Source organism: Panthera leo, chromosome A2 (assembly GCF_018350215.1).
Source record: "Panthera leo isolate Ple1 chromosome A2, P.leo_Ple1_pat1.1, whole genome shotgun sequence".
Classification (NCBI taxonomy): Eukaryota; Metazoa; Chordata; class Mammalia; order Carnivora; family Felidae; genus Panthera; species Panthera leo.
Window position 1 is genome coordinate 62,195,330 of NC_056680.1, and position 27,456 is coordinate 62,222,785.

General features: G+C 52.1%; 1 protein-coding gene across 1 annotated transcript in view; it reads right to left on the bottom strand.

The window, feature by feature from the left end:
• Positions 1-8,444: 8,444 nt before the first annotated feature.
• The window catches only part of PKD1L1 (polycystin 1 like 1, transient receptor potential channel interacting), a 117,419-nt gene continuing 98,407 nt past the window's right edge, over positions 8,445-27,456 (bottom strand). The window contains 11 exon segments of the mRNA XM_042913647.1: positions 8,445-8,494; positions 8,497-8,590; positions 11,810-12,019; positions 14,108-14,242; positions 15,738-15,878; positions 16,151-16,255; positions 16,978-17,212; positions 18,111-18,283; positions 19,200-19,283; positions 21,014-21,137; positions 25,157-25,267. Coding sequence (XP_042769581.1) covers positions 8,445-8,494; positions 8,497-8,590; positions 11,810-12,019; positions 14,108-14,242; positions 15,738-15,878; positions 16,151-16,255; positions 16,978-17,212; positions 18,111-18,283; positions 19,200-19,283; positions 21,014-21,137; positions 25,157-25,267 — 1,462 coding nt within the window.

Here is a 27,456-nt window from a genome sequence, read left to right on the forward strand (position 1 = left end):
GTGCCCCAAAGCTGTTCATTTGGGAATCATCTCGAACGTCACAAAGAGGAACAAGAACAGTTCACTTGAGCACCCCTACACCTTTACTCAGAATCACGTGTTAACATTCTGCCCTTTTTCCCTGTTTCTAGTAGCTTCCTTTTGCCAATAACTGATTACTCCGTATTTGCCGAGCACCGGGCCCTGTAGGAAGCCCTGAGGTGAGACACCGCTCATGTGCAGACGAGCAGGGATGATGGGTCCCATCAGCCAAATCCAGGAGCCATCTCATCCTCATGTATCGAGTGAATCTTGGGAATTACGGGGAAGTACGTTCTTCCTGGGAAACCTCATTTTATTGCTTTATTTTAAAGATTTTATTATTTTTTAAAGTCACCTCTGCACCCAGGGCGGGGCCCGAACTCAGGACCCCAAGATCAGCAGCCGTGTGCTCCACCATGCGAGCCAGCCCGGTGCCCTGACGCCTCACTGTAATCCAGTGTCTGCATCATTGATGGCTGCTCGTGGCTTCCGGTGAAGAGACATGTCATGTGCCAGATCCAGGTAGGACAAAAGTCGCTCAGAACTTTGCCCCGAATTCTGAGACTTGTATTTTCCAGGTTCCAGGAAGACTGCCTTCTCGGTGGACCCCCGCCCCCAGGCCCTGAACTGCGCCCCGCACAGCACTGCCTGCCAGGCGAATGAAAACCCGGCTGAGTGACTGTGTAGCAAGCCCGGGCACAACACGGCACGTGTGGGCACAGCAGGTCCTTCTCTGAGAGGCCCCTGGAGAGCCTCCTTCACAGGACAGGACACAAGATGTCAGGAGGACAGGTCGCCGTTCAACACCCACCCAGCCCACGGTTAAAACCCAATCCTACCCCGCAGGTGTGTGACTACCCATACATCCTGTGTGTTCAGGCCGAGCAGTATTTCCTTAAACTTTTCATCACGTGTTTTCTTCTCAAGGATTTGAGTTTCGCATGTTCGGATATCTGGGATTGTGAATCAGGAGGACAGTGTTTATAGAACCCAACTGTCATCACAGAAAGTCCTGGATGTGAGGGGGAAGCTCAGGCCATTTCCTGGACAGGTGTCTGTGACACTTGTAGGCCACCCATGTTAAAGAGAGTCAAGCCTTCTACATACCTTTTAGGATGGCCCACAGACTGGCAAAGTTCGGGGAAGACGTGGGAAGGAGGTCCACCCTTTCCATGGCTCCCTGTGTCCTGACCATCCCTGACTCACGCGGCGCACACACAAACCTCTCTGAAAGCAGAGGCCGTGGGGGATCGGGCACCAGCCCCCATCATACACCCACATCCACGGTCACCAGTACCCGGATGTGGAAAGCGAGCGCAGATTTTCCACAGCTACACCAACTGCCCAATTCCCCTCCTGGCAGGTGGGTGCTAATGAATTACACTTCTTTCCTTCTTTTAAAAAGGACCAAAACTGCTCAGGCAGACTATAACCTGTGGTCAGGACATTCCTGACTTTCTAGATGCTCCTGCCTTGCTCAGCCATATTCATAAAAGTGAATCAAGAGGAAAATACATAGGAAAAACCGTTCTGGCATCTCTAAATTGCATCGAAGTCTCGGTGGCCCGGCCACTCCTGCAAAGCAGCGTGTCCCAGGGGGGTGGGGTGATGAGGCCTGTGCATCAGGAAGCATTTGGGGCAGAGGCGTCCTGCTCCATAAGAAGCACCTGCTAGTGTGCCGCTGTCCTCAGGGCCCGACGGACACGGCTGGCGAGAGGGAGCGCTGCGACACTGTACGGTCGCCCAGCAGGTAAGGAGGACAGCGGCAGAGGCGGGCAGCCCCACGGCAGTTCACGGCACTGAGTCACTGCGAGAAGACAAGGGACAGTGTGATTTGCAGGTGGCTTTGGTAGTTCCAGGCATCCAATCCTTCCAGTTTATAAAGATACGAATCTTAATTATTAATGGCTGAGATGAAAACCAGCTGGTCCGAGGTTAGGAAATTCAAGCGGGTTGTTTCCTCAGATCACATCATACAAAAGAGGGTCTGTCCCGTGCCGTCCGGCCTGCTCGGCTGGTTTCAGTGCCGAGCACATTCCTGGTTCCGTCCCACTCCAGGCCAGCTGGTCACAGCGCAGAAACGTGAGAGCCACAGGCACCCTGCGCCTCTGATGGCATTCAAGTGTGATTATCTTGAACCTCAGGAAGTCGGTGTGAGTGACCACGAGCTGTGCCCATATGAGGACTCACAACAGGCTGTGCTGTGTGCACGGAAGACTAGCGACCACGTCCTAAGTGCAGCTGTGAGCTATTAAATATATACACAAGGTAAGCGCCTCCAGGGATGGGAGGAGATAAATCCCTTAAAAGTGATCCTAGGAGACTTCAGAACTGACAACCTCCCCTTGTCCTTGCCTCGGTGGGAATGTCTGGGACGTTGTACCTTCATACAAAGAACCGGCTCTTGACTCAACATACAGTCTTACTTCTTTGATTATATCAGTTAGGAGTGTGTTTTAAAAATTAGGAATGGGGAAGCCTAGATGGCTCAGTCGGTTAAGCCTCCAACTCTTGGTTTCAGCTCAGGTCATGGTCTCATGGTTCGTGAAATCGAGCCCTACGTCGGGCTCTGTGCTCGCAGCACAGAGACTGCTGGGGATTCTCTCTCTTCCCTCTCTGCCCCTCCCACACCTGTTTGCATGCTATCTCTCAGTCAAAAACAAATAAGTAAACTTAAAAATAAAAATAAAAATTAGGAATGGATGTTGAATTTCATCAACTGCAGTCATGGAGAAAATCAAATGGTAGTGTCTGCCATTTCTTCGTGAAGTCACTAATCTGGTTTCTAATATTTAGACCTTTCTTCTCCTGGTTTAAAACTCCTATATGATCACGGCATTTTCTTTTCATCCGATGCTGGATTCTGTTCGCCAGTGTTTTCTGTTTCCCGTTTGGTCGTTGATGCCACGTTCTTTGTAAACATCTCTTATGTCGCTCTGATTGGCATATACATGTCAGCTCCAGGTGTGAGGCACGGGGATCAGATATTTGCACGTGTTGCAAGATGGTCACCACGAAGTCTAGTTAATATCTGTCACCACACATTATTGCAGAATGTGTCTTCCTTGCAGAGAGAAGCTTTCAGGTTTACTCTCCGTAGCAACCAGACATAAACACGGTGTTGTAACCGGGGTCGCCTTCGCATCCTCAGGACTCCTTTCTCTTAAAATGGAACTTCGTACCTTTTGACCCCTGCACCCATTTTGCCCCCACCCCCCTGCCTCTGGCAACCACCGATCTGTTCTCTGTGCCCATGAGGTTGGGTTTTTGTTCTTGTTTTGTTTTCAGATTCCACATGTAAGTGAGATCATACAGGATTTGTCTTTCTCTGTCTGACTTACTTCACTCAGCGTCTTGCCCCAAATGTGGCAAATGGCAAGACTGCATTCCAGTTTTAAGTAATCGCCTCACATGGGATTTGAACTTACACCCCGAGATCAAGAGTCACATGCTCTACTGACAGAGCCAGCCAGGTGCCTGGCAAGATTGCGTTCTTAACCACGATCATGACCTCCAACCACAACAATCTTCTTCTGAGAGAACACTAATTCCCAAAGCCCTGTTTTATGATTTCTAGATACCTGCTTCCAGGGAATCAGGATCAGCATGCACTGGGCATCATGCTGGAACGCAGCCTCACTGCCCTGTCCACTGGGACACCACCAGCTGTAGGAGGGAGGGGCAGGAGTGTGCTCTCTCCACTGTTTTTTCACACCGCGCAAGATGCTAAGCCCACTCAGTGTAGACGTGAGTTGAATATTTACTTGTCCATCTTACAAAACTGATCTCAAATCAGACTTTAATGTGCTTCATGTATTTTGGAAATAAACTTGATTTATCTGCTTTTTGATGTCCTCAATGATAAAGAAGTTAGATGTAACTCAAAGCAACTTTTTAATAGAATTGTTCTATCCAATTCTCTGGCATTCCAGGGTGTGAAGTGCAAAGGACAGTCCTGGCTGAACCCAGCAGCGGTCACACACAACATCTCAATCTCTCGGCCCCTTTCTCCCCCATGACAAACCGCGAGGGGCTCTGTGGACTCCGGCTTCGCCCCAGCTACTCAGACACCCACATATCCTCAAGGGGAGTCAAAGAAGAGCCCCCACCCCTGGAGGCCCACCTCCCCCGCCTGCCGCCCCTAGAGGCCCCCCCCCCCCCGCCAGTGGCACACAGAGCCCGCAAACTTCCGGCCCTCCTTCTGTAGGAGACGGGGTTCCACATTTTGGGCAATACGTGCCTGTGGCTCCTGGAAGCCTTGGTTCCATCAGTAGGGTTCACTGTTACAGGGTTTTATTGGTTTAGATTTTTTGGTATCAACATCAGTAAGACTGGCATGTGGTGGTTTTGTCTTTTTAAGTTAGACACTTGTGCCCAGTTTTGGTATCAGTGCATTACTTTGCTCTATAGAAGCACATCTGGAAGCTTTCTCTGTCTCTGTGATCTGGAACAGTTCAGAGAACATCCTGAACTTAAGTGTTTTTTAAGTCTGGTGAGATTTCTACCATCTGGGCCAAGGTGCCTTTGGAAGAACTGTTTCCCTCACTGCTTAAGGTTTCTGCGTGACTCGAGTTTGGTGCAGGAGTACCGAGGGCCATTCTCCGGCTCCAAGTGTTTCAGAATTCACTTAATTTCCATAAAGTAACTTTCACTTTCTCAGTTTTATTTTGTACATTTAATGTACTTTCTTCCATCGCACTTTACTGTATGTTAGCTAATAAGGTATCTACTTGTTTTTTTTTTAATTTTTTTTTAACGTTTATTCATTTTTGAGACAGAGAGAGACAGAGCATGAACAGGGGAGGGGCAGAGAGAGAGCGAGACACAGAATCTGAAATGGGCTCCAGGCTCTGAGCTGTCAGCACAGAGCCCGACGCGGGGCTCGAACTCACGGACCGTGAGATCATGACCTGAGCCGAAGCTGGACGCTTAACCGACTGAGCCACCCAGGCACCCCTCTACTTAATTGTTAAGTAGAGATTCATCTTGGGTCATTTTTTGCTGCTGATTTAATTAAATTGCATTTTCATTTTTACAGATTTCTTCCTCTTGTGTGGCTTGGTTTGTGCAGGCACGTGCGTGTGTGTGCGTGGATGCGTGTGCGCCTGTGCACGTGCACGTTTCCCTGACGATTTCACTTGAAGACGTACTTTTATTTGCTGCCGCTCAGTAGCATCAGCCCTATTTTCCCCTGAGCACTGATTTAGCAGTACACGTTGTCCTTCGTTCTCTCTAAAGTCTAGAAATAATAACGTTAACCTTACGGTATGAGTGAATACAAATGCATAAAGTTGTATTTCTTCTGAACTCTGGACTGAACCTCCCATTATTTTATGTGACGAAGACAGTAAGTGGCATCTGTCCTTTCTTAATAGATTGTTTTTCTTCTAAGTTCCCCACACAACTTAATTCCTATTCTGTAAAAATTATGCTTTTCCTACCATTTGCCCAATTTTCTACTGACATGCACATTTAAACAGGTTTTTTCTTTTAGGGGTGCCTGGGGTGGCTCAGTCGGTTAAGCATCTGACCTCGGTTCAGGTCCGTGAGTTCGAGCCCCACGTCGGGCTCTGTGCTGACAGCTCGGAGCCCGGAGCCTGCTTCGGATCCTGTGTCTCCCTCTCTCTCTGCCCCTCCCCCTCTTGTGTGCGCGCTCTCTCTCAAAAACAAACAACAAAACATTAAAAAAATAAAAGAATAAAAAATAAAAGTATCTCATTTTGCTGAGTGTTCTCAAATTTGCCACCTGTATCCTTCAGTCTCTCTTGTGAATTCATTTTTCTTTTGCTCGGCCTGTGTTTCCGGCCATCTGCTCCTTTTCTTTCCTCAACTCTGTCAATTTCTCCTTTGTGGTTCTTTTTTTTTTAATGCAGAAATTCACTTTTCTATCTTATTTTTAATGTTTATTTTTGAGAGAGAGAGAGAGCAAGCAACCTTCCATCGTGGCTTTGCACTCTTACTCAGAGAAGTAAAACTTTTCGGTGCATTCAGGCCTGTGCATGGAGTACACTTGCCTACGGCCTGACGGGTCCGTGATGATCCTCTCCTGGCCTGGTCTCTGTCTCCTTCGTTACCATCATCTTTAACGGCTGCTCTCTCAGCAGCCTGTCGCACGGTCCCATGGTTGATCTGCGTTTATCATGAGCACACCCTTCTGCGTGAGGGGGTCCACCTCGCTGTGGCCAGGGAGCACACCCACGCCACTGGGCTGTGTGACCGTGCGTCTGGGCTGCACGACCGTGCGTCTGGGCTCCACAGCCTCTCTCTGGACCTCAGGGAGCCCCCCGAGAACACGCCTCACGCTCCTCTGCCTTTTCACTGCGTCCAACCTCTGTGTGTGAATCTGGGTGGCTCTGGGCCCATGGGCCGCCAACAGCCCCTCCACTGGCCACCACATCAACAGATGGCTTCTGAAACAGGAGGCTGTCGTTCAGCCCATGAGGGCTGAGGTTCCCGGGGATTTCTGTAGCTCTTTTCTTCCAGACCAGGGGCCTTTGGCTGACCCCCACGTGTGCTGTTGAGGTTGGAGAATGTGTGCTCTTGGGAGTGGCTAGGTCCTCTCTCCCTTTGGTCTAATTTTCACTGTATTGGCCGTCATTTTGGGGGATTCTTGGTCACGTTCTGGATCACAGATATTTTCTGGGGTCTGGGAGCATGGAATTTCCATTTCTGTTTCTCACTATCTTTGCTGATTCCGGCTGTAATCAGGGGTGAGGGAGTACAGAGGTATTTCTGCTATCATTTTACGCTGGAAGTCCTTTGCTACACTTTTCATTATTAAGTGGTTCTTCCGTTCTGGCCAGAGCACACCTTCCCGCCAGCTTACCCACCCTTAGGGAATATTTATGCAAATGGAATTCATGATTTGGAACAGCAACCAGTTCGTACCTCCCTTAGAACTTAAAAAAAAAACAAAAAACAAAAAACATTTTTGCTATAAAGGAGAGAGATAAAAATAATTCCTCATTTGCTTACCCCAGTGGCTTGTTAGGCAGAAATGCTCCCCAAGGGACCACCTTCTGCCCTGGCCTCTGTCTCATCACAGGATTGCTGCTCTGGAAGAGGAAGTCGCAGGCTGTCGGACAAGCCATTAATCTTCAACAGAAGTTCCTCTAGCAGATCTGAGACTTCATCCAGGTAGTAATGCTGAAGCAAAGAAAATCACATTAGTGAGTGCCTTCGAGAACCAGATTTTTTTCTTTTTCTCTCATTTTCTGAAGCGTTTACTGGTATTGACTTTAGATGGCACTGTGCTTTGTTAGAAAGCTCACTGGAGGGGCACCCGGGTGGCTCAGTCGGTTAAGCATCCCACTCTTGGTTTTGGCTCAGGTCATGATCTCACGGTTTGAGTTTGAGCCCCGCATTGGTCTCTGTGCTGACAGCGTGGAGCCTGCTTGGGATTCTCTTTCTCCCCATCTTTCTCTCTCTCCAAATAGAAGAGATAACTTTAAAAAAAAAAACATAGAAAGCTCACTGGACCCTGGAGTCAGAGACCTGGGTGCTGGGCCCAAATCCTCACATCTCAGTCCCTGATTCACCGTGTCATGTACAGGTGTGCCTCGGTCCCTGATTCACTGTGTCACATACAGGCAAGTGTTAGGGTTCAGAATGTCTATGTGAGGACTCTTACATGGACTTAAAGGCAATAAGGAATGGTAAACACGTGATATAGAACGAAGCCCTATAAAAACGCACGCTATCACGACTGCACGAACCACGCTGAGGGATGACTGTCAGTCATGAAACAGCTGGGCACTCGGCGTGCAAACACTGGCTCTGATGTGCCTGCCTCCGTGTCAGGGTGACTAGGCTCAAACACTGTGCCTGAGTCCCCACGTTCTGGTAGAGGTTTGGGTCTGGTGGCAGAAACCAAAATCAAATGACGACTCTACAGGGACAGGGTGGTGTGTGTTTGTTGGTCGAAGCGGGAGTCATAAACTCCCATCTTTCTTTTATTTATTTATTTATGTTTTAAATCTTTATTTTTGAGAGAGTGAGAGAAAGACAGAGTATGAGCAGGGGAGGGGCAGAGAAAGAGGGAGACACAGAATCGGAAGCGGGCTCCAGGCTCTGAGCTGTCAGCACAGAGCCCGACGCAGGGCTGGAACCCACAAACTGTGAGATCATGACCCGAGCCGAAGTCGGACGCTCAACTGACTGAGCCACCCAGGTGCCCACAAACTCCACCCTTCTAACCCAACAGGGTCATCCAAACATAATGAGTTTGTGGAAGAGAACGTGCTTGGTAATCCCCTCAAGGCCTTAGAATTTCAACCAAAAATGTCCTGCCTTTGCAAAGATAGTTGGCACAGAACTGCCACCATGGTTAATAACCAAAAGCCAAGTTCTGCGAGGAACCCTCCTCTGAATGTGCCGCTGTGCCCCCTAACCCAGGCCCCACAGTCACCTGACTTTCGACCGTCTCAGCCTCTTCCCGCTGTGGCCGCTCCAGTCCCAGCAAGGCCAGGCACTGTCCCCACACGCACGCAGTCACGTCTTCTAGATGCACAAGGGATTTGCTTTGGAAAGATTTTCTTTTTCGAACAAGAGTCATGAGGGAACCTCTCAGCTGGGGAGGAGGACAAAAAAGATAGACAAATTGCATGTTACCAAACCCACCATGACTTTGTTAACCTGACAGACTACGAAGTGGAGACCGCATCTCAGGATGCTGTCCTGTGAGCTTTTAGTAAGACACCAATTGCTTAGCACAACAGGAAAACACCTCTCGTGCCTTCAGCTCACTCAGAACACGATGGATTCAGGCTCGAGAACACATCTTACCGTAAAGGATGTTTGCGTACCTAACAGCTGAGGACAAACACTGTTAACGTGACGTGCACTTGCACACGTAAAATCGGTTTGGGGTCCTCAGCAGCCCTGCCGGCCATGTGTGTGCCCCACCGTGGGCTTGTGCCTGTGCCCAGGAGACAGGAAGAGGCGCCCTTGTGGTCTCCGCACACCGGCCCCAGTGTGTTTCTTTCTTTACTGCAGGCTGAGACTTGTTAGCTCAAAAAGCCCGTGGGCACCAAACTCAAAGTTTTGCACATTTGACTGTTTTAAAAATAGTCCAAACAAGCAAACTTTTGAGCCATGTAGGGCCTGCTTTGCATACCCTGCAGAAAGTCACCGGACAGTTGTTGCCCCTGGTAAGACAGGGTGCTGCCCCTGGTGAGACCCCACGGTGCTCCTGCCCTCCGGAGCTCTGACTCAGACCTCCCTCGCGCCACTGGGTCACAGCGACACACAGAAGACCACCTCCCACCCTCCCTGCATCCACTGCCCTTCTCCCTTTCTTGAGGTGGCCCCGAGACACAGCCTCTGGATGGTCTTGTGCTGTGCGACCTGTCAAGATGTGGCCCGGTACCGCTTGTGCGTGTTGCTGTCTCTCGTGGTCATATCTTTTTCCTTGCTCGGTCCTAAATCCCTCGAACCCCTGGCAACGTGTCAGAGCCCTGCAGGGAGGCCCAGTGCCCGAGGACAGGACACCATCTGTTCAGAGAGCAGGTGTGGGTCCGAGGCTTCCTCCTCTACCAGCCACACGAGCCTGTCTCTGAAGAGACCCCCCGGGCACCACTGTCTTCCTATTCTTCATGATAAAGTCCAAGTGCCTTATCATCTTAGCATGACACTCAGAGCCCTCCTGGCTCAAAGTATCGTTCCCCAAATCACGGCTGCTTGACTCTGAACTCCAGCCTTCAGACCCTGCTCCCAGGTGTCTCCGTGAGCTGGTCCCTCTCATCCAACAAAGCCCAACTCCACTATCCCTTCTGCTGTGTGAGGACTTCCTGGTCCCCTCGGGAAAACAAATGGGTCTCTATTTTGCTTGTTCTTTGAGGAAGCTTCTAGGTAGGCTTTAGAACTGCATAGTTGTGCGAGATCCACGTGCTGAAAACTACAAGATGTCAAAGATGTAAATAAACATACAGACATACAGGATTCTTGGCTTGAAAAACTTCCTATCGTGAAGATGTCAATTCTCTCCAAATCTGATTTATACATCCTTAGAAATCTCAAAATCCCAGCATGCCGTTTTGTGGATACCAACGAGCAGATTCTATAATTTATATGGAAAGGCAAAAGAACGAGAACAGCCTGAACTGAAAAAGAACAAATCTGGAGGACTCATCTGTGCCACGTTAAGACTTACATGGAGTTCTAGTAATCAAGACAGTGTGGGATTGGCAAAAGAAGGGGTCAGCGGAATAGGAAAGATGACCCAAAACCAGAATCACGGAAACAGTGAAGTGATTGATGGTAAAGATACACAGGCAGTTCAACGAGCTTTTTAAAGATGGTGCCAGGGCAACTGGATGTCCCAAACTGAAAGAACAGTAACTCTGATCCATCCCTCGAAACTTGTACTAATATTAATTCAGAACGGACCTAAATCTAAAACCTATTAACTACAAAACTTCTAAAAGAAACATAGGAGAGAATACGTGTGACGGTGGTGTTGCCATTTGGTTTTAGATAGGACACCAGTGGAATCTATAAAAGAAGAAACTGATAAATTGGCCTTTACAAATATTAACAACTTTCCTGCAAAACACCACCATTAAAGGAATTAAAAGAACAAGCCACAGAATGGGAAAAATAGTTACAAATCACACATCCAATGAAGGAAATGTATTCACATTTAAAAATTGCTACAATTCTTTGTTTATACTCGTGTCATCCTCTATGGACTGTGGACAATGTCCTTTTCACCACTGCCTAAACAGAATGGGTATTCTTTAAGTAATTGTGGAACGAGTGCACGAATGAACAAATGAGTAGATGAATGGATGGATAGATGGAGAGGTGGGTGATGATTTGATGGCTGGCTGGCTGGCTACATGGATAGGCGGATGGATAGGTGGGTGGATAGATAGGTGGATAGGTGGGTGGGTGGGTGGGTGGATGGATGGTTGGCTGGCTACGTGGATAGGTGGATGGATGGAGAGGTGGGGGGATGGCTAGATGAGTAGATGGGTTGTGTGGGTGGATGAATAAGTGGATGGATGGATAGGTGGATGGACAGGTGGACATATGAATAGACAGATGGGTTAACGGATAGACGGATGAATAGGTAGATGGATGGATGGATAGGTGGATAGATGGAGGGAGGAATGGAGGGAAAAGGGAGGGAGGAAATGCAGGAGGGAGGGATCTGTGGATGAATGGGTGGATGCGTGCATGGATGGAGGGCGGGATGGGTTAATGGGTGGACGGGCAGAGGGAAGACTAGATGGATGGATGAGCCGTGACCAGGAAGCTAGAAACACTGAAAGAAAAAAAGGACTCAGGTCTGAGTATTGTCAAGGTGGGGGTTTAAGCTGGTGTGTGTGTGCGTGCGTGTGTGTGTGTGTGTGTGTGTGTGTGTGTGTGTGTGTGAGACATGACTAGATTGGCAAGTGGCAGATCAGTAAGAAGGTGGGAAACGGATCCCCATTCCAAACTCAGCCCCAGGTTAGAGAACCTGTCCGGTGAAGGCTGGCTAATGGAGTGAAACCTTTGTAAGATGGGAAGTTTGAAATAACAAGGCAAGAGTTAGCAGCTACCACGAGAGGAGGAAAGAGGGTGCAGCTCAGCGCTTGGAGGGCTGGGGGTCTCCCTGGAGAAGGCAGCACGCTGGAATGCTCGGTCTTGCTGGACCTGTTCAGGCTGCAGGAGTGTCCAGCCCCTGCCCCTCGTAGGGCAGACGGGCCTCAGGGAGCCATGGCCACGTGGAGACGTGTACACAGACAAGGAGAGTTTCACGCCTACGGCAGACCCTGACTTCAAAGTCTGGGGCAGGTGCACGTACCGTTCCCAACCACACGGTGCTCGTTACTATAAAGAAAGCCTCACAGCACCAAGCCGGGGCCCGCGGGTCAGACTTGGAAAGACCGGGGAACGTGTCTCTTTGGCGTCTTCCTGGAAAACGGAACGGCAGGCCTCGGGAGACGTCCGTGAAGGTGCCAGGCGGTGCCGCGCGCAGATGGGAGTGGGCTGCTAGCATCAGGACGCCCGCCAGCTGCAGGGAGAAAACCCGCCACCACTCACCTGCCTTGGCCCTGGTTCAGAGGAGCCCAAGACCCGCCTGGGGGCTTCTGAGGGCTTCCAAACAACAGCACGCTTGGAGAAGCAGCTTTTCGGGAGTCGATCTTGTCATCCCTAGTGCCCGGTTCTGTCTGCTGCACCTTCTCTGGGGCCCTGCCCCTCCCCTCCTCCTCTCTCACCCCTCCTCCTTCGCTCTCCCCTCCCCTCCTCCTCCCTCCCCCCTTCCCCTCCTCTCTCCCTGCTCCTCCTGCACCTCTCCCCTCCCCTCCCCCTCCTCTTCCCTTCCCCTCCCCTCTCCCCGCCTTGTCTCCCCTCCCTTCCTTCCCCTTTCTCTCCCTCCCTCACTTGCCCCTCTCCTCCTTCCCTCCCTCTCTCCCTCCTTTCCCTTCCCCTCCCCACTTCTTCTCCCCTCCCTTCTCCTTCCCTAACCCCTCCCCCTTCGCTCCCCCTCCCTTCCTCCTCATTCCCCCTCCTTTACCCTTCCCTCCTCCCCTCATATCTCTCCTCTCTTCCTCCTCCCTCCCTACCTAGCCCTTCTCCTCCCTCCCCCTCCCCTCTCCTCTCCCTCCCCTCTCCTCCCTCCCTTCCCCTCTTCCCTCCCTTCCCCTCTTCCCTCCCTTCCCCTCTTCCCTCCCCCAGTGCCCACCAGCTCCACCCCCTCCTCTATTTTAAGTGCCCAGGTACCATCTCTCCTCTCTTCCTCCCTGCACCCCACCCTAGCTGTTGGCAGCCATGCTTCATGTCTCCAGCACCTGGCAAGGAATCAGTAAAATAAACCACTTAAGAAGCAAAGGGAGTTACATTTAACTCAGGTCAAGTTTTGTGGTCTGGTTGTTGTGCCACATGGGAGACTTGATCTAGGAACCTCGGGTGGTACCACTGGTCCAGTGTGCACGTGTGTGCACGTGAGTGTGTGCATGTGTGTGCACATGTGTGCAGGTCTACCCTACCTGCACAACAGACCACCAGCCCCTCGTCACGGGTCCACGTGGGCCCCAGCCCAGCCCCCCCCAACCTGCTGGCCCCATTTCCCATGCTCCTAGCCCCGGCCCTGCACCCGAGGCCTCCCTACGAAGACGCTGGCGCTCCCCTCACTGCTGTTTACTCTGAGTGGAATCACAGCCGCCAGTGGTCTGCCACGTGGGCCGAGCAAGTGTGGTTCCCCCGCACACCTGTCCCCGCGCATCCCATAATTTCTGAACAGTTGGGGCTCTGCCACTTAGTTTGGACAATTTACTCATGATATTCTGTGTTCTTCTGAACAAAAAAGCATTTTTTTGAGTTGCGAAGTGGTATAACAACGACCAGTTTAGTAGTCAGAAGAGTTCCACGTACGCGCAGTCTCCAAGCCCAGGGTAAATGGCCAGGCACACACCTGCCATGCGCTCCTGGAGGCGGAGCTTGGGTACGGGCCCACGGTTGTGACAGCAGGCTCTGGAGAGGTGCAGTTGGGCATGAAGCCAGGTCTCGACTCCGGGGTCAGCTGTTCCCACCTTGGTTTGCTGGGCCTGTCCTGCCGAGCACGAAGCCAGCAGGGTTTGGGGATCTGTGCTTGGTTCCCCATGTGCAAGTAGAGTCTGGCACCCTGACAGTCAGATCACCTGATCAGATCACCTGGCCTGGACCCTCCCTCGGGAGCAAGGGGAGTGGAGGCCTCCCCGTGAAGAAGAGCCAGGCTGCAGGCGGCCTGGCTGTGACAGTTCAGGGAGGGAACCACCAGACAGCCCAGCCGCCGTCCCGGCATTTAGCAAACGCTCCGCGGGGGAGAACAGCTGCTTTGGCAGTAGTGATGGTAACAATGCGGCGGGAAGGCGCGGAACAGAGCAAGCGTGGACTCGGTCAGGGCTCCTGTGCTCACGGCCACAACTCACCACGTAGCGACCGGCACCCGTGACGGAAAACCAGGGGGTGATGTTGGAAGCCCGGGGCTCTAGGGGTGTCTCAGCTTGAGAGCTCGTCCCTCCCCGTCACCCCACCCAGAGAAGGTGCTAACAGAAGAGGACGCCGGCCGTGCTCACTTATCGTGGAGGGAACCTGACCCTGGCTCTGGGGGAAGCCTCACCCCTGCCGCGAAGACGCCAGCGAAAGAACGGCGTGTCAGGAAGGAGCAGGATGCCACCGGTGTCTGGACACCAATGAGGCAGATGCACTTCAGCGTCAGGACGAATGACAGGGTCCCCTGCAGCCACGACACCCTCTGAGACAAAAGGACAGAGCGGGTCAGCACATCACCCCAACTACCAGCTGTACCTGCCGGCTGTGCGCGAGGGGAACACCCAGCAGGCAGTCGCTGCATGTGATGACGTCCTGGTCCCAGGTGTCGGAGGGACAGCAAGCAAAGTCTGCAGAATGGACTAGGGCCAAGGACAAATCATAACGCATGTTCGGAAAGACCAGGCCTGAGTTGGGACCCTGCCGGTTCTAGAAACACCAGGGCAGCTTGTCGGGGCTTCAGTTCACTGGGCTGCACAACAGCAGCCACGGAGGAGGCAAAGGCCCTTCCCAAGGCCGACAGTTGGGGGGCAGCCGTGTGCTGAGTGTGGCCAGGCTGGCAAGCTGGGCCGGCTGACTTTAGCCCCGATGGAGAGTCCCGGGGCCCAGACGCCCCCATCTGTGAGGCTGTGATGAGGCGGGCACAGAGACAGCGGGGGCCGGTGCCTCCCTGAACTCAGCAAGGAAAAGGCCAGCATGGCGGCCACCATTACGGGAGGCGGAGCTCGGGAGACCAGCAAGCGAGTGCAGACACGCAGCGAAAGGCAGACAGGAGCCCGCCGACCATCCCAGAGAAGCAGCCACCCTCCTCCCCAGAGCCTCCAGCATTGAGGACGGACACACGATAAACCAAGTCAGCACAACACAGCTGGTCAGCGCCGTGAGGACAGGGCGACATTCAATGGACACGTGGAAGAGGGGTGAGGGCACTGCCTGCTCTGGGCCAGCATCTGTGTGTGCAGCTTGACCTCGGGGCCCCACCGTACATGGCCCCGTGCCAGCCTAGAGGCTGGTCAGCATCCGGGGCACAGAAGAGCCCATTCTTCTAGGTCATTCTGGGAGGGCCCACCCTGGGGGTGTGAGGTCACTCGGGGCCCTGGCTGCCACCCATTGGGTGGAAAAGGGAGCTCCCAGAAGACCTGCAGGGTCAGGGGGGTGGCTGTGAGGCCGCAGGACAAGGAAGCCGAACATGAGAGCTCCACCTGCCTATGTCCACATCCACGACAGCTGTCCACACCACAGGCTATGCTGGGCACCCCCCAGCCCCCGAGGACTCCTGCCTGGGCTCACCCACCCGGATGTGCACTTGGCCCTGCTCCTCTGATGGAGCCCAGGCTGGTGGGGGTCAGTCCCTGTGGCAGGACCAGGGCCCTCCTGCACCATGGGAGGGGCTGACTCCACCCATCTCCAGGGCACCGTTAGGAGGAGAGGAAACAGACACGATGTGTCTCAGTCTCTCATGTAGAGTCACTGGAGCAGTCCGTGTTCTAGAGTCATGTTCCAGACACACACATGCACCCCTGCAACATGTCCCCTAAGGACTCCAGGCCCTTCCCTGTCCCATTCACCCTTGTCCTAGGCTCAGAGCATTTTCATTCAATATGGAACAAATCCCTTGTCTAGAACCTTCTAGAACGTGGATGACCTCCTCCTTTGGGCAGCCTCACAGAGCACGTGAGGCCCTGGATGCCCTTCCATACCTGATTCCATGAAGTCACAAGACTGAGGTCTAGAAACTCGTGGAAAAATCCCTTTTGGAAGTGGTCGGTCACCTCCCCGGTGAGAGTGACCAGGTGGCTGGAGGCTGCGTGGTAGGCGAGGCCGGCTCCAGCCATGGTGAGCTGCAGGGTTGAAGAGGAAGGTGCCTCAGGGGGCTCCCAGGGAGGCCCCCCCAATGGCACCCGCATGGCTAGGGGTGCAAAGTAACAGCAGGAGCAGCGAACGGATGCTGACCCCGTGCTATTTGTCATCAACACGACAGAGGGGGACACGGCAAGACGCTTGGAATTAGCTAGAGCACAACCCGTTTCTTGCTAAAATTATCTTCCTTTTCAGGTAAGGACACTGGTTTTCTCGTACCATTTTTCTCGAGGACGACGACAGGAGAGCCTACCTCCAGCCAGCGCCCTGGGCTGTGCCAGTAGCTGCGGACGCCCGTCTCAGCCACGCCAGAGAGGTGCAGACACAGGCCGATCAGGTTGAGCGCCAGGAAGACCAGCTAACAGAGGGATACACGAGACAAAGATACGATACACTGTGTTTCCAGGTCTGCACTCCCAGCTGGCTCCCCACCAGGCACCTGGGGCTGTTGGTACCCTTCCCGCAGGACCCCCCCCCCCCCCCCGCTGGCCCCTGCCGGGCATCAGTTAGGGACACAGGTGAGCTTGTGGTGGGCCCCATGTGCAGGCAGACCCTGTGGTGTGAACAGCATGCAGCCACCCGGCAGGGTCCTCCGGCCTGTCCTCATACAGCTCCAGAAAACGACTTTCCACAATTTGTGAGATGTGTGTTATTATCGGCTCCTGGGCCAGGCAGAGCCTTTGAAGCTCCCGATGAACAATTTCTTGAAGTTCCTGCTTGCACGCATTCGTCCATTCGGAGCAGCAGCAGGAACAGGACGTGCAGTAAGGTCCGAACGAGACGTGTCCCAGGGCAGGTCAGCCGTGCTGAGCCCCCGTGAACCCTCCCAGGTAACACTTTTAAGCTGAACAAGCCTCTTTCGGGACGCTCCTCCACCCCTCTGCGGAGCACTGATGCCAACGCACATCTCAAAGCAGAGAGAGGGTGCCGACTGTCCCCTGCCAGGCCCTGCGTCACAGGGGGCAGCACCGTGGGTCTGCGTGGACATGGGGAGCAGGGACGCGGTGGGGAGCATGGCGGGCGGGCCGCCCCAAGTGGAGCCCAGGACCCACAAGCAGGCACGGGTGCAGGCGGACCCACCTCAGGAAGCGTGAGGCGGTACCACCGGGACGAGTCGCTGTGGAAGACGGCCACCGACTCCACCAGCGGGGAGAGGGCCAGGCCCCCTGCAGGGAGCAGTTCGGCGCGCAGGGACACGCTGGACAAGAGTCGAGTCGGAGGGTTATAGAGAGTGAAGTGCACGGACACGGCTCTGGTGCTGCGGTCTATCCACCTGCTGGCCCTGAGGCCGCTCAGGGCCGCGTGGGCCGCCGCCCTGCAAAGTGGTGCACGTCAGGGCGAGCCGGGGCCGCCACCCCAGACCTTGCACCCCTGGCCTCCGAGGTCACCGGGATCCTGGGGCTGGACGGACGGGCTTCTGTGTATCTCCCCTCTCCTTGCCCGGGACCCTGAGGCAGGGCCGCTCCACAGAAGGGAGGCCCTGCATCTGGCACGGGCACAGCTCGGGGAAAGGCGGCCACCTCTCACGCCAAGGCCTCTAAAACCTTCATTCCTCTTTTCCTACTGCAGACTCACTCTGGTGCCGGAAAGACGCTGCCTTTGGCCTGTCTGTGTTTGGTGACAATGCAGTAATTTCCCTCCTGTGCTGCTGGTATCACTCACAGGCACCTGTCACCGTGACTGCCTGAGGCAGGGCCCTTGTCGCTGTCAGACAGCCCACCCCTGTGCAGGCCATGGGCTGTTACAGCTGCCGGGGAGGCCGGGCTGGGCCACCAGCTGTGGACGATGGCCAAGACTCAGGTGCCCACCTGCACAACGCAGGACCAAGGGGAGGCTGTCCTCCTTTGTGGAGCCCCATGAGGCCCAGTGTGGCTGCGTGAGGCCCAGTGAGGCCCAGTGCAGCCCTGTGAAGACCAGTGTGGCCCCGTGAGGCCCAGTGAAGCCCGTGAGGCCCTGTGAAGACCAGTGCGGCCCTGTGAGCATCCTGCTCAGCACAAAGCCATTGAGGACAAATGTTCATTATGTTTCCTGAACTTCAGCCTTCTGGCAAATTCTGGGGGGACGTTTGGCTTTTCCTTCTTGTGCTGAGACTGAAGCCCTACATTTGCAAGAGCTGCCCCTGACCAGGGTGGGTCGCGCCCCTGGCATCTGGCCACCGCACAGAGTGATGGACGGGCAAGCGTGGACGAAGCTGACCTCTGGATCACACTGACCTTGTGCTGCCCAGGCTGAGCACCCAGTGCTCCCTCGCCCCGTAGTCCCCGGGGCCACTTGCAGCCACTCCCTGGACGGCCGGATCTGTCACAGAGCTGGTGTCGGTGGCTCCCACTTGGGGGCTACGTGTAGGAGGAGAGTCTTCAGTAAGCACTGAAGGTGGGCTGGGAAGCTGCAGGAGAAATAATCAGAAATAATCAGCTGTAGGAGGGATAATCAGATGCATGTTTCAAAGTCGGCCCTGTGGCCTGGGCTGTATACACCTGGCCACACACGGGCACATGCTACCCTGACACACGGCCCCCACTTCCTCAAAGCCCTGTCACCCATGGGCTCTGGCGGAGCCCGAAGGATCCACTCCGCCACGTGAAGGCCATGCACCCGTCTGGGCTTGGCTGTCAGAAGGGCTCCGTTGGCGCGGGGAACTCGGGCGAGGTGCCCACCTTCAAGCACCCCCTCCCACTAGGAGATACGAGAATACCGTTTTCAGTATTTTGGGGCTGTCCTGCTTTTGCCCAGTGTGCTGGGATGGGCAGAGGGCGCGGGAAAGGTTTGGCAAGAGAAGGAAGGGCAGGTGACGCCGACGGTTGTCCCAGACCCTGGCTGCTGACCGTTTCCAATCACAGCCAGGCTCCCAGCGAGGCTTCTCATGGCCTGCGGCCTTCCTGCCCAAACGTCTCCCAGACTTTCTGAACTCGGAGTATTTTACAGAGAACAGACTGGTGGGCGCCAGAGGGGAGGTGGGGCAGGGGGACGGCTGAAGCAGGTGATGGGGGTTAAGGGTGCACTTGTGAGGAGCACCGGGTGACGCACAGAGTTGCTGTATCCAGTGCGTATTGTACACCCGAAACCAGTGCGACATGGCGTGTTAACTCCATGTTAAGTCCACGAATCCACACATAAATCCACACGTGCGCACACACAGATAAATCATACATGCACACACACACAAACACATACATACATCAATCCATCAATCCATCCATACATACATAAATGGCAAATCTCAGGAGAAAACACACACGCACACTCTCATGTGCACTCACACGCGCTCATGCAAAGAGGTGACAAGAAGGAGAGCACCCCACCTCGCACTCGCTGTCAGAGGAAGCTCTCAGCTGTTTAATGACCAAAGCGCCCATGAGGTAGCACTTCCCGCCAAGGGCTCCGGGCTGGAGGAAGAATAAAAATGGAGACGCCTGCTACTCCTGACACAATTATCACCCTGTATGGCGGCTAATTGGAATTTAAATAAAATTTTAAAAGTAAATAAAAAACAAACAAACGACAACCACAAAAAACATGGAGACGCCTGGACAGACGGCAAGCCTGGAATGCGTGGTGCACCACCCTCTGGAAGCCCCAGCGACAGGATTACCCGGCAGGATGGATTTAACAAACATTCTCTGGAAGACACAGCTGCCTCACAGTCTTTGCACCAAATCTAAATGGTCACTTTTTGTCTTTTTTTTTTTAAGTTTAAAAAAAAAAATTATTTATCGAGAGAGAGAGAGGAAGAGAGAGAGGGAGAGAGGAAGAGAGAGAGGGAGAGAGGGAGAAGAGAGAGAGAGAACAGCAGGGAAGGGGCGGAGAGAGGGAGGGAGAAAATCCCAAGCAGGCTCTGCACCATCAGCACAGACCCCGATGTGGGACTTGAAGTCACAAATCCTGAGATCATGACCTGAACCGAGATCAAGAGTCAGACACTCAACCGACTGCGCGCCCCCGCCCCCCAGCAGCTCCTGCTTTTTGCCTTTTTCTAAAGTGTCTCTGGCGTCATCCACGTGACAGCACAGAATACGATAAAAGTGGAATCAGAAACGCAGCCGACCCTTGAACAGCACACTTTACACTGCACGGATCCACTGACACGTGGGTTTCTTTAGATGAATACAAGACAGAACCGTCAATGTACTTTCTCTTCCTTAGGATTCTCTTAAGGAGATTTTCTCTTCTCCAGCTTACCATTATTATAAGGACACGATATATAATATATCTAACATGCAGAATATGTGTTCATCAACTGTTTCTGCCATTGGTAAGGCACAAGGTCAACAGTAAGCTGCCAGTAGTTAAGTTTTGAGGGCATCAAACCTTGCACGTGGAATTTCAACTGCATGGGGGTCAGCACCTCTGACCTTGTGCTGTTCAAGGGTCACCTCTATGGTGTTTGAGAAATGCAGGACAAAATCATTTTATTTTCTTAAAGAAAGGCAGAACGTAGGGTCACCTGGGTGGCTCAGTCAGTTAAGTGTCTGACTTCGGCTCAGGTCATGACCTTGCAGTTCGTGGGTTCGAGCCCCACATCGGGCTCGGTGCTGACAACTCAGAGCCTGGAGCCTGCTTTGGGTTCTGTGTCTCCCTCTCTCTCTGCCCATCCCTCACTCATGCTCTGGTCTGTCTCAAAAATAAACGTTAAAAAAAAGGTAGAACATAAAAGATAAACAAGGGACAGGGTTATTACATGAAATGCATATATTCACTGTAAGTTTTTTTTCAGAATTTGGGGAAAGCCTTGCCTCTCTCTGGAAGCTTCCTGGATGCTCCCCCTCTGTCCTGGGATGCCCTGTGTCCTGTGTCACAGCATTTTGCACACTGATCTAGCCTTCTGTCCCCACTGGCCCACAAGCTTTGGTGGAGCCACCATGCCCAGCCTCCGGCCCAGCCTGGCGACTTCAGGCGTCCAGAGGTGCTGGTGCAGCTAAGGCAGGTGCACGGATCTGGAGCAAATTCGTGCTGGGCCGAGAAGCAGCAAGATGCACCCACAGCCAGGAGCTGCTGGCCCACAACCTAGAAGTCATTCACGAGCACGCAGTGTTGCAGGTCAGGTGTTTGACGATCTCGCCCACCGTGACATACTTCCCCGCAACGACCCCATGTTGAAGGGCGGACAGAAGCCCACCTGAGCACGTGGCACATCGGCTGTGTGGGCGCCTCGCCCGTGCAGGCCATCCAGCAGCGTGGTCAGACTCCAGTCCCACCAGGCCCCCACACTTGTCAGGCCGCCGGAGGAGCTCCTGGCATTCCTGAGCACAAGAGCAGAAACCAAAGGATATTTTTCTGTAATGTACGTTTGCAGTACCTGCAGGAATAAAAGTGGGGCTGTCCGCAGCACGGGGTATGGTGTGATTCTGGATCGTGCTCTGCTCCTCGGCGATAGGTGGGAAGACCGCACAGTGATGAAGCCACCTGTCCCTTCGCTCACCTGTTCACTCGACAAACTTCACCGTGTGCCGGGCACAGGTGGGGAGAGAGAAATCATGCCCTGGCCCTCTTGTGGGGAAACAAACAATAAATCAAATAAATAAGCGAAATGGAGGCTGTATCAGGGGTCCACATTCAGGAGAGGAAGCTAAATCGTAGGAACCCGAAGGCAACGAGGGAGTGAGCCGCATGGACGTCAGAGGGAGAGTGTTCCAGGCGGGGACGGTGAGGCAGAGGCTTGGACAGGCACGGGCTTGTGAGGTCAAGGAAGGGCGTGGGGGGCGGTGTGGCCAGTGCAGAGTGAGCACCAGGAGGGGACCAGAGGAACAGGGGCCCCGGGACCCACGGGTAGAGACACAGCCCCCTCTCCACACCACTGCCTGATGGACGGCCTCCCTGTTTCTTCCCTAAAGACCCAGAATGGCCGCCAAGCCTCCCAAGACAGCCTGAGTGTTCAGTGAATAGGCACAGACCGGGGGCAGGACGACACATAGTAGGGGGTCAACAAATGTGGGTCTGGTTTTCTTCCAATTAATTTTTATGACTCTTGTCAGATATCTGTTTCACTTTTCCAGCAAGGAACCGAAGTAAGGGACCGCCGGAATTCCGAGCTGACAACACGGATGGTTTCTGCTTGCTCAGACAACGCAGTGAAGCCACGCGCACGGGCCCGAGCCGCACATGGCTGCACGAGGAGCAGACATGTGGCTCCGAGCTGCAGTCGAATGGAAAACGAAACGTTAAACTTCTTTAGAGAGAGGACGAAATACTTTGCCCTGCCTCGAAAACACGTCTTTACATGTGGCTTCACAGAAAGGACCCTTAGCCATGGCAAGGATGCTGTGCGCCTAACACCCCCACGGCGATGGCAACCGGTCTCACGTCTTACTACATCCGGGCCTCCCTCCACGAGGAGGGGGGACCGGGACACTTCTCGGCGGAGGTCATGTTGTGGGAAAGCGACGAGAAGTTAGGAAGTGACATGAACTCCAGTCATCCAAGGACACAATTTCTTGTTCTCCACGTGTGCGGAGAGCAGGGGGTGAGCCAAACAATCCAAGAGTGTTCTCGCTCTGTATCAGAGCTACTAAATCAATCAGGCCCACAGAGCTGGCTAAACGTCGCAAAAATAAAGTCAGCGGCTATTTTCCGCTTACGGCCCTTGGATGGCGTGACTATTTCATGTACTGGCGCCTTATTGGGTGGTTTGCTTCTGTTTAACTTGGGACTTTCACGGAGACTTGATAGAGTCCAGAAAAACTTCAGATAAAACTTAAATATGATGGAACCCAATCTCATGATCGTTGTTTTTCTATGACAGAAGAAATCAAGCTGCCCAGCTGCCTCGCTGTGCAGATGGGGATACGCAGGCCCAGGGTCAACGGACTTGCCCGAGTCCCCTACTAAGCAAACAAAGCCCGGTCCCTCAAATAGACGTAGTTGGTTCTTCCTGGATGCTGGCAAACGCTGAACCCTGAAAAGCTGTTGAATTTTTAGGATTAGGTACCAGGGGAGGGTAGGGGGAGAGGGTCCCCCTTGAGGCATCCCAGTACAAGCCAGGACACATCAATACCCCTCCCCTGCCCGGTGGCCGGCACATCCAGAGGTAGTGAGATTTTGCGTCGCAGTGGGAGACACAGGTCTACACAAACCAACGGGACCAGCATCTGAGCCACGAATCCAAGCATATCCATTGCTCTACATGTGAGACTTTGCACAAATATTATCTCAGCTGTGATGTTTCTGATTTGGGGACCGAGAGGAACTTCTCGTATGAGAAGTATGTCAAGTAATGCTGACTTACAAAATAGGAGATCAAAAATAAATGATCCGAGCCAGAAATATCTCCGGTTTTCATCTCCTTTTCCAGAGAGAACCACCCAAATGGTCACTTTGCTTTACACGCAGCGCCTCCTGCTGGCCTAACATGTGCCTGTGTGCAAGTGGGCGGGAAGCTGAGAAGTTGGTCATTAATGGAACTAACTGCGGTTGCTGCAAAGGTGAGGGGCAGTTGCACTGCTAGAACATTCTCTGGTGAGCAGCTGTGTTCCTGTGTTCAGTACAGAGTCCAGACTCATGAACGTGGACGTCCTGCTCCCAATACTAGTGGGCCCTAAACCTGCATTTGGTAGCCATCATCTGGGTGGGCGTCAATCACCACCTCTCTCATAGAAGACCAAAGCAAATATGTCCTTAAGTAATAGGTAAATTAAATGGATTTGCCAGCCACCCACATATGTCCCCCTGACATCAACAAAAATAAAGTCCATCAAGTTGAATTAGTCAAAGGCAACAAATTCATAGAAAAAAAATCCAGGAATGTGTTTCAAAATATTCTCCAGAGAGTGGCACCTGGGTGGCTCACTCGGTTAAGCGCCTGACTTTGCTCAGGTCATGATCTCATGGTTCGTGAGCTCGAGTCCCGCATCAGGCTCTGTGCTAGTATCTCAGAGCCTGGAGCCTGCTTTGGATTCTGTGTCTCCCTTTCTCTGCCCCTCACCCACTCACGCTCTGTCTCTTTCTCTCTCAAAAATAAATAAACATTTAAAATTTATTTTTTAATATTCTCCAGAGAAAGAGAAAGTAGATGTTGGAACACGGTATTTTATTTCCGCCTCCTTGACCACAGTAAAGAATCTATATGAGTTTGTGTCATGCACTTCAGAAATCAAAGCCAAACTTCTTTGAAAAGAACTCTCAGACTGAATATTTTTTGGCAGGAGAAAATAAAGTCACTTAATAACAACTTTCAAAAAAAAAAAAAAAGGAACGGGCACATTAAGTGTCCACATTGATACAGTTCATGTCCCAATTTTGGAACCACCAAAATGCGGAGAAAATTATGGCATAACAAAATGCTGTCCATGGTTGCCTCTGGATGATAGTTTTTTTTTATTATTATTATTGAGCATTTTCTGCTTTCTATGTTTCCATTCTTCTGTGTTTACCCACAATGAATATGTACTATTAACAGCAGGAAGAAACAAATGAGCATGTGAGAAATGGTAGACAACTCGAGGGTCTTACCACTGCTTGAAACTGCGGCCATTGGTTATGAATCACAGCAACCTTTGGCTGAAAAACTCAGATGTTCTCCGCAAAAAAACAAACAAACAAAAAAAACAAAAAAAAAACCCACAAAAACAACCTCAATAACCTGATTTAGCATCTTCGCGCCAGACCTTAAGGTACCTCAAAATATCGTTTCGCTATTAATGAAACTGAGATGCTATAAATGTGCCCAAAGTCTGCCAAAAAGAGGCCTCCTCCTGTCAACAGTGGGGACAGCAGTGCCCAAGCCAATCTGACAGTTTTTTCCAGATTTCACATGCGGGATAAGTGGTGAAACACCCTCTCTGGACCTCAATTTTGTAAAAGGAAAGTGTCCCGAGGGAGAGGATGGATCCCTTTCTTCTCTGACAGATGGCCTGTAATAGCAGACAGACAGACTTTTGTTCAAAATAACAGAGTAGGGGCAGCTGGGTGGCTCAGGGGGTTGGGCGCCCGACTTCAGTTCAGGTCATGACCTTGTGGTTCGTGAGTTCAAGCCCCGTGTCAGGCTCTGTGCTGACAGCTCAGAGCCTGGAGCCTGCTTCAGATTCTGTGTCTCCCTCTCTCTCTGCCCTGCTCCCACTCATATGCACACACACGCTCTCTCTCTCTCTCAAGAATAAACAAACATTACAAAAAATTCCTACTGAAAAAAAAAAGTAACAGAGTAAAGTAACCCTCACCCTGGAACCCCAGGCTCCAGGACCGCCCCCGTCGGTGATGCTGTCCATGACAAACCAGTCCTTACGCGGTGGCCCTGGGTTCAGAGAAGTCTGAACAAACATCCTACCTTGTAAACTCATTCCGGATAGCTTGATTGAGGGAATATTCATCCTGGGAGACTTTCCCACACAGTACAAACCAATGCAGGAGCAGCATGAGGGTGTACATGCAAACGTCTCTGTAAGAAACACAGTTTAAAATTGGCGTCCACACAGACCCTGTGTGCACAGACCCAGCAAAATATTTTTCGTGGAATGGACCTTTGAAACCCCTGGGTGAATTTTTGTATAAGTTGAAGTATGTACTGAGGTTCTTTTTTTTTTTCCCACACATTGAAATCCAATTTTCCTAGCACCATTTTTTTTTTTTAAAGTAGGCTTCATGCCCAGCATGGAACCCAGCATGGAGCTTGAACTCACCACTCTGGGATCAAGATGTGAGCTGAGATCAAAAGTCGGACACTTAACTGACTGGGAGCCACCCAGGCACCCCTCCTTGTACCATTTTTTAAAAATTGTCTTACATTTATTTATTGTTGAGAGACAGAGAGAGACAGTGTGTGAGCTGGGAAGGGGCAGAGAGAGAGAGGGAGACACAGAATCAGAAACAAGCTCCAGGCCCCGAGCTGTCACCACAGAGCCTGCTTGGGATTCTCTCTCCCTGTCTCTCTCTCTCTCTGTTTCAAAATAAATAAGTAAACTTTTTTTTAATGTTCATTTTATTTTTGAGAGAGAGAAACAGAACATGAGCAGGGAGGGGCAGAGAGAGGGAGACCCAGAATCCGAAGCAGGCTCCAGGCTCCGAGCTGTCAGCCCAGAGCCTGACGCGGGGCTCGAACCCACAAACTGTGAGATCGTGACCTGAGCCAAAGTCGGTCCCTCAACCAACTGTGCCACCCAGGTGCCCCTACTGGTACCATTTTTAAAAAGGCTACCCTTTCTCCAATGAGACGGGCCTTCGTGTCCCATCAAAAAATCAACTGAGTGTATTTGTGTTGGTCTGTCCATCTGTCCCTGATCTTTGGGTCTGTTCTATCACCAATCCCATGGTGTCTTGGTTGCCGAGGCTTTACGGTAAGTCCTAAAGTCAGTCCTCTGGCTTTGTTTGTTCTTTTCCAGAATTGTTCTGGTACCCTAATTCTTGCGCTTTCTATTGAAGTTTCAGAATCAGCGTGTCAAGATCTATGAAAAAGCTTGCGGGACGCTGGTTGGGAGTACACTGAGTTCCTATGGATCACTTGGGAAGAACTCACACCTTCACACAAGGATCCCAGCCAATGGACAGGTCTCTCCGTGTCTTTACATCTTCTTGGATGTCTTTCATTAGTGTTCTGTGGTTTTCAGCATACAAATTCTGCACGTGTTCTTGGATCTGTATCCAAGAGCTTCACTTCTGTTGTACTACTGTATACGCTATTCCTTTGTGCACTTTAAATACCAGCTGTTCCCTGCTGGTGGTTGGGAACAGAACCGACTGCAGGGTGACGTTTCTCCTGCAGCTTTTCTCAATTCACGTAGGGGTTCTAGGAGCCTTTTTCACGGAATATTTGAGAGTTTTCTGTACGGACTAGTCCCGTCCTCTTGCAAGAGGCTGTGTTATTTCTTCTTTTCAAACTGGTAAACTGTGTATTTCCTCTTCCTGCCTATGGCATGGGCTAGGCCTTATAACAGGAGGTTTAATCAGGGAGAGACGAGGGGACATCCTTGCCTTGTTTCTGATTCCTAAAAGCACGCCCTGGGGCACCTGGGAGGCTCAGCCGGTTAAGCGTCCAACTCTTGATCTCAGCTCAGGTCATGGTCTTGCAGTTTGTGAGTTCGAGCCCCATGTCGGGCTCTGTGCTGACAGCGTGGAGCCTGTTTGGGATTCTGTCTCCCTCTCTCTCTGTCCCTCCCCTGCTTGCTCTCTATCTCTCTCTCAAATAAAAATAAACTTAAAAAAATTAATAAAAATTAAACCAAATTTAAAAATAAAAGCACACACTGTCTCACCACTAAGTGTGAGGTTAGGCGTAGGGTTTTCATGGATCCCCTTTATTGTTTTACGGAAGTTCTTTTCTATTCCTAGTTTGCACAGATGTTTTTTCTCCATGAATGAATGTCTAATCTGGTCAAATGGTTTCTTCTGCATCTATCGAGATGATCAGATAGTTTTTCTTCCTTGCTCTGTGGATACAGTGGATTCCATTCACGGTTTCCTGCTTCGGCCTCTCTTGCCTCCTCAGGCAGCACCCCTACTTGGGTGGAGGGAACTGGCGCTGTCGCTGCTCCCCTCTCTCTCTGTCCTGCTTCCCGGGGACCCCAGCACGTGCTCTCTTGTCAGCTGCAAGTTAGCACAAAAACGTGACCAGACTAGGACCAGGCCCTTTGG